At 43.3% G+C, this 10,278-nt stretch overlaps 1 protein-coding gene across 1 annotated transcript in view; it reads right to left on the reverse strand.

Moving 5' to 3' along the window:
• Nucleotides 1–6,188, reverse strand: part of myocd (myocardin) — a 28,736-nt gene extending 22,548 nt beyond the window's left edge. The window contains 1 exon segment of the mRNA XM_037755793.1: nucleotides 5,673–6,188. Within this exon segment, the coding sequence (XP_037611721.1) occupies nucleotides 5,673–5,727 (55 nt within the window). The 5' untranslated portion in view covers nucleotides 5,728–6,188.
• Between the last annotated feature and the right edge of the window lie 4,090 nt (nucleotides 6,189–10,278).

Here is a 10,278-nt window from a genome sequence, read left to right on the forward strand (position 1 = left end):
AAATATTCTGTGAGCAGGATGTAGGGAATGATAAACACAGCTCCTGGCTTTTAAACAGATCTGCTAGCCAGTGTGTGGTCCGCAGCGTGTGTGCACGTTTCTGCGTGCTGTATGTGTGTGTGTGTGTGTGTGTGTGTGTAGAAGTGGTCTAGGTGGGAGTGCGGGGTCATAAACATAGAGCCTCCCCCGTGTCTGTTGGTCTGTGGCTCTCTTGCTTTCTTTTTCTTTCTTTGTCTGTGTGTGTTTTCCCTCCTCGCTGTTATCTGAAGGTCTCAGTGAGATCCTGGATCGGACACACACAGTATGATCTGTTCCTCCTCTTCTACAAGGCCCTAATCACGTTCTGCTTGTCTCCCCTATTGTTAATTATCTCCCTCAGGTGGTTCATCTTACAGTTACAGCATTTTATGAATTTCCTCAAACCCTCCAGCTTTGATTGTAATGACTTCTTTTTAACTAGTTTGACTGAATATCAGTGAGCTCGGGGGTGCCACATCGTAGCGCCCTCGTGGGTGAGCCCTTCCATTATGTCACAACAGGTCCTTCCCTTCATCTGACATCTGCTTTAGTTTACAGTGAGAGGGTGACCTGCTGGTCGAGACATCACAGACAGCAAACGCAGGTATTAGTTGCTTACTGAAAGATAACCAAAACATGGAACTGATATACACCCTCACCATAAAGAAGTTTATTCACGTGTGCTATTATTATACATCTTTTAAACTTAAAATAAGAGAGTATACTTTCAGTCTACTTTTTATATATACTTATCAGAGATATACTTAAGTATACTTGGCTTATATAGACAAGTATACAGAAAAGTCTAATTATATTGGCTTATACTTGTACTTCATCTTTTGATCGAGATATACTTAAGAAAAGTATAATGAAGTATTCCTGTTTTATAGGCCTACAGAAAGGTATACTTGGCTTGTAGTTGAGCGTATTGTTAATAATATAAAAAGGAGCAAGTATCTTTATGTAATACATAAATCACTGGCTAAGTACTATAAGTTATAAAGTACACTTCCATAAACTATAAAGTGGACTACAAGTACATACAAGTACACTTGCAGTATAAAAACTATTAAACTAGTAGTTTACTGAGAGTATACTTTAAAGTGTACTTTGATAAACTGAACTAGTAAACTATCTGTATACCTATAGTATAGTTGCAGTACAAAATAAAACTTGGATGTAAACTAGTTGTGTACTCAAAGTATACTCATAAAATAAATTGAAGTATACTACTTTTTCGTAAGGGCAGTGCATGCAGTTTTAGTCTCTCCTGTCATGGAAAAAGCAAGGTGACGGTGGAACGTAGCCGTTAGTTCTGCTGAGACTTGATTTGAACTCAAAGGGCGGTTATCAACAATTCCCCTGAAAAAGCACTTTGTCTTAAAAAGCTTCTCCACAACCCACATAGCCGAACCCTAAACACTTATTGTTAACACATAATTCCGTTCCATTTCATTTGAACACAACCCACGTAACCAAATCCTACGTTGCAGGACTAGTGATGTTCTGTTCATTTGCATTTCTGTCAAACTAACAGGAAAAGCTAACACAATGTTAAGACAGCCAAAAGCCTTAAATGCATCATGCAGATTTAGTCTCTGCTGTCATGGACAAAACAAGGTGACAAATCGAATATAACCTTTATAAGCTAATTCAGAGCATCTTTGATTTGAGCTCATCGCTGCTCGATGTTTCCTAAAAGGTTATTGATAATTGTGTCTGAAACAGCACAGCAGCTGCCATATAATCTGCTCTTTCTCCTGAAAAGCTCTGCTCAGACCAGCGTGTTGTCTGGGCTGATTGCAGTGAGCCTACATGTTGTAGAGAGAGGAGCCGAGCCAGATCACTGAACCATACCATACTCTGCCTCTCTGTTGACTTTGAAACTGAAGACATTTGTTCTAACTTCGGGCTTCTTGACAACAGAGGACATACAAATCCACAGCAACATTTACAAGTTTTCAGATTTATAGTGTAAATAAATGATCATTTGGCCTGTTCTGCACTGGTCAAGTGGTGATAATTACACCGTGTATTGATATTCTGATTTATTATCCTCCTGTGGCTAACACATTCACAGCCACCACACAAGAAAGAAAGCTTTTCTAATAATAACAGCACATTTTACACAACAACTGAGCTTAAGAGACTGGCTGCATTTGTTCCATGAATTCTCCTGAAACGTTCCCTCAGCACAAGCAGGAATGTGTTCGCGACAGATGTATGAGCCCAACTGTATAACATCTAATAAACAGGTATTCCTGAATGAAGTATTAGGTTTATTTTAGTCTAATGCCGCCACATAAAGTGAAAATCACCTTAAAACAGAAGTGGCATATTTTATCCCTATGGGCTCGGACAGTTAGAGGCGATGTAACGTGAGGCCGAGCCAGCACCATTAAGATCCAGTTTCTGGAGCGGCTCCACCGACACTGACTCATAGTCAACAGAGGGATGGGGGGGGGGGCCCCAAAAGCCAACCCATTCCACAGGTAAGTGCTTTTTTTTATCTGTTGCCAGGGTGCCTGTCATTGTCAGTGGACGGTGTCTGAATGTGCCAGAACCACTGAGGAACATTTGTTTGGTCTCCAGCTGTTTTATCCATTAAAGGCTCAATTAACACGATAAGCACAAAATGATGGGCCTAACTGTTCAGTCAAAAAATAATAATAACATTCTAATTTGAATTGATCACTAGCCTAGCTCTAAACTATGTAGTAAACTTGAATAACAAGCTACGTGACACGCTAATGTTACAGTAATGAAGATACATTTAAAGTCAAATAACAGCCTTGATTTGATCCATGATTTTTCCCTTTACAGAATTCGATCCAAAATGCTCTCTCACTTTACTCCTCAGATGGTTTGGAGTGATGATTACCCAGTAGCTTAGCTTAGCAAACAACACCAGCTTAGTGCACACAGTGGGTCTGATAGGTCAGGGCTTCTCAACCTTTTGTAACTTGAGGCCCACGTCTGATTGTTCAAAAATTTCCAAGGACCACCTTCCCACATAAATGAGAAACTGGATATAAATATGCCCCCGTCCGCTGTAATGACCCACATACATATTCAGTTTACCCTCACCCATCACTGCCTGCCGTTATGCATCCAGAGTATTCAGGGTCGTATCTCCTCACCACACGCTTTGAGCTTTTACTGGTGCAGGGTTGTCTCAAAAACGACTTCTTCGTTTAAAAAAATGCTCCATTTTGTGTCACTGCATTCGAGAACGTTAGCTCTGTATGTAAAGGGGAGACTCGTGGGTACCCACAGAACACATTTTCAAGGGGACCCCTTAAAATATCCACGCCAGTTTTGCCTCCACCAAAATTTAGCATTATTGTCTATAGCGTTATTTGCTGCTCTTCCCGAAAAGCTAGCGTGAGACGGGACCAATGTGTTCCTTAGTTATTTCTAGTTTCATATGATACCAGTATCCCAGCTCTAGCTTTAAAACTGAGCCCGCTACAACCTCTGAAAGACAGAATAGCGTCCGTCGGAGTTTTAAGTTAATCTAACCATTTGGCAGTACCTCCGCGGCCCACTAAACGGCACTCTGAGGCCCACCAGTGGGCCCCGGCCCAGGGGTGAGAATAGCTGTGATAGATGACCCTTGGAGTACATAAGGCTTGTTGTGCTTTATGTGAATTATAAATTAACAGATCATCACAGTTTGTTTGAATATGTTCTGCTCTAATTTTGAATAAAAAGTAACTGCTTAAACTAACATAAATGGCCAATAACATGTAGATCATTTAGTAGTCGGTTCTTCTCAGTAGCTCAGGTGAAAACATCCAGCATCATTATGTTTAACAGATTGTGGATTGGGTTGTGGCAGCTGATATAAAACAGGTGCCTGTGTGTGGTGCTGAATTACTGCTCAACATGTGGTTGACACGCCGTAGTACTGATTGACTTGTATTTGACGCCTCTGTCATACTAACAGCAGTGAGCTTGAGAGCGCGTGGCCACAGCCCTGTGAGCTGTTAATCAAATCGGCATGAGAACGAGTCAGTAACGCACACTCACAGAACATTTGGCGATCCGCGGGGAGCACTTACGTGTGATCTTTATCTTTCCCTTTAGCTTCAGCCACGCAGCAGCAGTTCCCATGGCTTTTGATAATGTAGTTTAAAGAGCGGTGCAAAAAGTAGCAACAGTTGCTGGTTTTCACGGGGCGCTGAATGTAGTCTGAGCTGCTGCGGCTTAAAGCAAACTGTAAATCCTGGACAAGCAGATCGTCTGAGACCCCCCCCTGTCATCAGTGGTTATCTCCGAGAGATTTACGGACACTTTTACTTCTCTTACGCAAACATTTCACTCATAAATTCACCTGTAGGTTGTACCTCGTATCTCCCAACATCAATCCCTCCGACTGTGACATCGAGCAGACTTGTAGGATGATGACAGTACCTCTACATCTGAGCCATATTAACCAGCTAGAGCATGTAGAGTAACACAGAACCTGAGCCACCCTGGTGAAGAGCCTCCTGCTGCTTCTGAACACAGGCATCCACCCTGTCACGTTCCCCGGAGCACCGGGGGTCATTTCCCACCCGGCTGATCTGCTCTAAACAACTCAAAGGAAAAGCATAATTTACTCTGCCATTTGTGGAAGGCAATTACAGCTCACAGGCAAACTGCAAGGAAGGACCGAAGCCTCTCTCTATAGCCACCGGTCTGTTCCACTCACAGCAGTGTTGCTTTCAGCAAGTTCACAGAGCAGACAGCTGGATTAGAGCTCTGTTGTTGCCACCAATCAGTCCATCAGTTACATGTTCCTCAGGGACGGTGGCAGTGTTGGTCAGACTACACACACTAGTAGTAGTACAGCGCAAACACACACACACACACACACACACACACAGACAGCATGTTGAAAATAAAGTCTAAGAAAGTGTGTATGAATGAGAAAGGGAGAGTGATGGAATTAAAGATGGAGGCAGTGTGTGTGTGTGTGTGTGTGTGTGTGTGTGTGTGTGTGAAGGAGATAGATGGATACAAAGCCCCAGCAGCTGCTGTGTGTTAAGGGGAGTTTAAATCAGCGCTGTAGTCCGTACCCTTCCTCCCTCTTTGATATGCCCAGGTACACACCCCCCCCCCCACACACACACACACACACACACACACAGGCACCATCAGCTTCCAATTCAGCCACATTAAGATAACCTCTGACCCCTCTCCGGTGTCTAATCTCCCTTTATCGGCGTGCACAGAGCCACAGAGTGAGGACGTCTCGCTGGCTCCCCTCAGCAGCAGCAGCAGGTTAGCAACAAGTGCACTAACCCGCCCGAGACATCACCCTTTACATGTGGTGCTTTTTCCAAGGAGGTGGATGAACATCAAAGAACACACCCAGTCGTAAATACATCCTCCTCGGGCTCAGTGCTCGGGAGGATTTCTGACTTATAGCTGGCTCCCCTCTGGTATTCCTCCCACAGTCACATGCCCGCAGTATATTACACACACCTGTCACTGTGCTGCTGTCACTGAAGAGCACATCACAACACAACTCATCCGAGACACATGAACGTACACAGGACTGCCCTATAAATGCCAAGTGTTGACAGACAAACTGTTTGTCTTGAGAATAAACACAGCTGTCACACACAGACACAGAGAAGTCACATGTCAGTCCTCATGTCACTTACCTGATCTAAACTTGCTTCGTATCAGTATGGAGTGTTCAGAGCCCAGAAGAGTCATAATGCTTACAGTACAGTTCCAGTGTTCAAAAATTGCAAAATAAAGTCACACACACTCGGACCCCCCCCTGGGCACTTCCTGACACCACACTGAGAAGAGATGGATGGACCCAGCCGGCCTCATCAACAGCTCTACGGGAAAGTAGAGGAAGAAAAAACACACACACACTGGCTGTCTTGTGGTATCTCTCTGAGCCAGTGTGCACACTCTTCTGCTCTCTCTGTGGTGTGCTGCTTTCCCTTCCTGTCTCTTCTTCTCTGCTCTCTCTCTCTCTCCCCCGGGGGGCTGATGTGGGAGTGTGGGAGTCTGCAGGCCAGTGAAGCTTTGGTCCCATCTAGCTGAGAACTGTGAGCAGGGCCAGGGACAGCACAGAGATATGCCCTGCTCTGGGAGGGGCTACCCGGCTCAGGGTTTCCTCTAAGCCCCGCCTGCCACAGCCCCGGAGGCTGGACAGTGCTCGGCTGATGACTTCTTCCTCCCTTGCCACCAGTGTAAATATATCTGCCTATCAGCCCTGCTGACTGTCAGTAGAGGAGAGAGGAGAGAGGAGAGAGGAGAGAGGAAAAAGGAGGCAAAGATCAAGACAGAGATGGACGCTGATAGTGGAGCAGCAGTACAGCCAGGAGGGAGAAAGTGGGAAAAGCAGGGATGCAACAAGTTTCATTTCTTGCTCTTGTGATGGCAAATAAAAAAATAACGTGTCAGCCTACATCTAACTGCTTTGAATTCCATATAATAATATTAATAATAATAACAAAAGTTGGTTAGATTCTGGTTTACTTTGAGTGGATATTTCCTGATCTAAATCAGGAAAAACTTCTACCTTTGTATTTTATTTGTGCTAATTAGAAGCTTAATTAAAGCTGCACTGATTAATATCTTTATACAAACAACACATGTGTCAGGAGTCTCTTGTAGTGACAAACCTACAGAAGGTTTTTATCCAGCTCTGCGGTCCACCTCAGATCAGACATGAAAACCGTGAGACCTAAAAATAGGGAAGATTTCAAAACTAAAACATTAGTTTCCAAGACTTTGTTTCCTGCATTCTGGTGACTTTTAAAGAATGAAAATAGCAAAATTAATAAGTACACTGCAACATCATTTTCATGTTGAGTAGACCTACTTTTAATTTGACTTTTCTTTGTATTCTTTCTCAGGAGAGAAAACAGAATAATTCATCCCTGTGGCGTGAACTTGTGTGAATGTCTGGCATAAACTAACATTCATCAGTTTTCTATCTCTCAGTTCTCTCTATATTTTCTTTCCGTCACTCACTCATTGAAGGTCCTTTCAGATACAATGCGACAACAGCACCACTGCGCTCTGAAAACCCGCTATTTCCAACGGCTTGTGCCACGCCACGACGGCTTTTCTTTGTGTCGAGCAAAGCCCAACTTTGGGCGCTGCACGCTGTGATGTGCACTGAACCCAGCAGCGAGCAGCTCTCTTCTGTCAGTAAACAACATTACGTGTAGCTGTATTGTTGTCCGGGTGGAAACAGTAGAGCTTATACACACTGTACAGAGCCAGAAACATGTTGAGATAACGAAAAGGAAAAAAGGTGTGAAAATTTGCAATAAATTGGGAGGAATACGGGAGAATTGTGAACTCGGGAGGAAACTGGGGGAGGGTAATGAAAAACGGGAGTCTCCCGGGAAAATCGGGAGGGTTGGCAAGTATGCTTCAGCTCTATGGAGTGTTTTAGCATCTTTCAGCTCCTTGTTTTGGTTTTGGTTTTCGTGCCCGTTCCCCTCTCACACTTTCATCTTCCCTGTTTCAGTGATAGATAAACACACTGTGCACTACCTGCTCAGCAAAGACACAACATGCAGACAGACACAGTTCTAGCGGAGCATTTAGCAGCTAAAGAGATATTTATATTAGGATATAAGATATGTTTTCTTTAATGTCTCACATAACCAGTTTGACCTTTTTTTCTTCTTTATCTACTCTATATGCTTTGGCAACACACATGTGAGGAAGAATAATCGGTCACCATAAAGGGTACACCGAGTCACAAAGTGTGCTTCTTTTAATGTTGACTTACTTGAATTAAAGTATATAAGGAGGACTATTTATGGCCCTTTTTTAGCATCAAACCGGTCTTTTTCATACTTTGATTTATCGATGTATGCTATAATAAGTGATCGGTTGAGTACAGTCAGTCACCCAGCAGCTGAGAAGCATGAAGCCTGTGTTCAACAAGGCATCCCTTCCTCCAGCTCCCACACAGCAGCCAGACATTTGTCAGAGTTGAACTAAGCTCTGTGCCCGCTCTCCTCAGGGGGGGGGCAGCGCTATAGCCAACTGCAGCTCATATACGTCGCAGAGCCTCCTAAACGTCCGTCAACACAGGACGTCAGCTGGACACGTCGAGGCTTTCTCTGTTTATTCCCAGGCTTGATTTGAACATATTATAGAATATGACGCAATGTTTGAAATATAGCACACTAGAAACACACCAAAGACATTAGAAAGAATCTCAGAATCCAACACAGTAAGAATGTTGCGGGAACGTCATTTATGTGTCCTTGTTTTTGTTGCACAGCAGGTGTCAAAGTGTGTGATGTCTGTTGTTCCAGAGGGCTACTGTCTCCCTGAACCCACATTAAAGAGTTCAGTGCTTACAGCTGAGAATGTGGGGAGGCTGGATGCTGAAATAAAGTACGTGTCCATGCATCAGTCTGGCTTCCTGTCCTTACACACACCGTACAAAGGGCAGTGCAAAAAGTCACAAGAAAGAAAATGACACCTTTTTATTACATTATTTCACTTGTTTCAGGGTAACTGCTCTCTATTTTAATAAGTAAGATATTCAATATATTTGTGAGGTAGAGCTGATAAGAAACAGGTCTGAAAAGTGGATTACATTGTTGTTACTCTAATAAGTGTATTTGCTTATGTTCGATGCTTAGGCTGACACCACTGTCATGTCCATATGCTAAGCATGGAACTAGAGTCGGGATACGATTAGCTTAGCTTAGCATAAAGACTGGAAGTAGGGGGAAACAGTCTGGCTCAGCTGTTCAGTTCACAAACACATCTACCAGCACCCAGATTAAAGAAGAAGTTACAGTCATAATCCAGGCTAAAAACAACACAGTTCAAACTGACAGATGCAGGAAGGACAGCTGGCTGGATGCTGTGGGTGTTTACCGCTTTGAATTATGTTTTTATATTTAATTTTCTACTTGCTCTTGAGTCCGTTTCACACCACAGGAGACGGGACGCAGCTGAAGGAAGGCTGAAATAGTCAAACACGCCATTTACTCACTGAAGTGCATAGTGAAATGTAATTTATTCATCAGTTCTATTTTGAAAGCTATTTATATACATCACTGCCCCATCTAGACGAATATATCTGAGTATTCTGTTAAATTAATAAGTCTGTTAATTTACACATTCACACATCGGCAACTTTTTTCTTTTGCCAGCTTCGACTGTGTTCATTTTATCCTGGATTATGTGTTAACCTCTTCGTATTTGTCTAATATTATAGTTTGCTCTTGGCTCGGCTGTCAGTAGGCTTGTTCATGTTTGTGATTGGTTGTATGCTGCAAACCCCGACCCTTTCATGTGAACGCACTCATAGCCAGACTGAGAAACCCTGGGTTGATTTACCGAGTTGATAACCACCGTCGTAGGACCTTGTTTGTATGGGTTAGTTAAGCCAGGAAGAAACCAAGAAGATACCCTGGGTATGTTAATGTGTACAGGCCTCAGACAGGAATGACTAATATCTGCACTGAGGGGCATGATACTGTATGTGTGTGTTTCAGCTCCTCAACATATGAAGAAGCTGAACAATCTGTGTTTTAATGTCGAGACTTTCCCATGGGTTTCACATCCTTTATATTAGTTTTGAGGTCAGATCGTAGTGGCCTGATTTCTAAAAAATGTCAACAAGTCATTTTTGTTCTCCCCACTGGTCGGCAGATTTCTCTAGAATGGAAGTTTTTGCAGCGCTCCCTCTCTCTGTCCTCACGTCATTCTTCCCTCCATTTCATCTCAACGCCTTCTTCTTTCCCTTTTTTTAAATAACTTTTTCTATCTACCTTGTTTATCCCCCACGAACCCATCTCCGGCTTGACTTTGTCCCAAAGTTATTATTCCCTTAAAATATCCACTAATTTCCTACCGACCACTATACAGTTTGCTACTGTAAATAAGAAGAAGTGTGTGATTACTGCTGGCCTTTTCTCTCCACATTGTGTAAAAGCTGCAGTGACACAGCACTAATCAGTCATTGAGAGCTTTGTCCAGCAACAGCTCACTGCTTCTGCCTCGCCGCTATCCATTTTAATCTCCTCACACCATAAACACTGCTCGGCTTTTGTTGCAGAGGAGCCTCTACACACAGCAGTGTGATGCACACACCAAAACATATCATAATTTAATGTAATAAATGACGCGGCCTATCTGTTTGCTGGAGCCCGTGCGCTGACGTTTACTGGAGCAAAGCTCCAAAAAGCCGTACAGCGCTCAAGTCAAATATTTACATAGAAGCTTCTCGGGCTGCAAATCTGCTCACATTCACGGTTACATTTG

This window comes from Sebastes umbrosus, chromosome 20 (assembly GCF_015220745.1).
Source record: "Sebastes umbrosus isolate fSebUmb1 chromosome 20, fSebUmb1.pri, whole genome shotgun sequence".
Lineage (NCBI taxonomy): Eukaryota > Metazoa > Chordata > Actinopteri > Perciformes > Sebastidae > Sebastes > Sebastes umbrosus.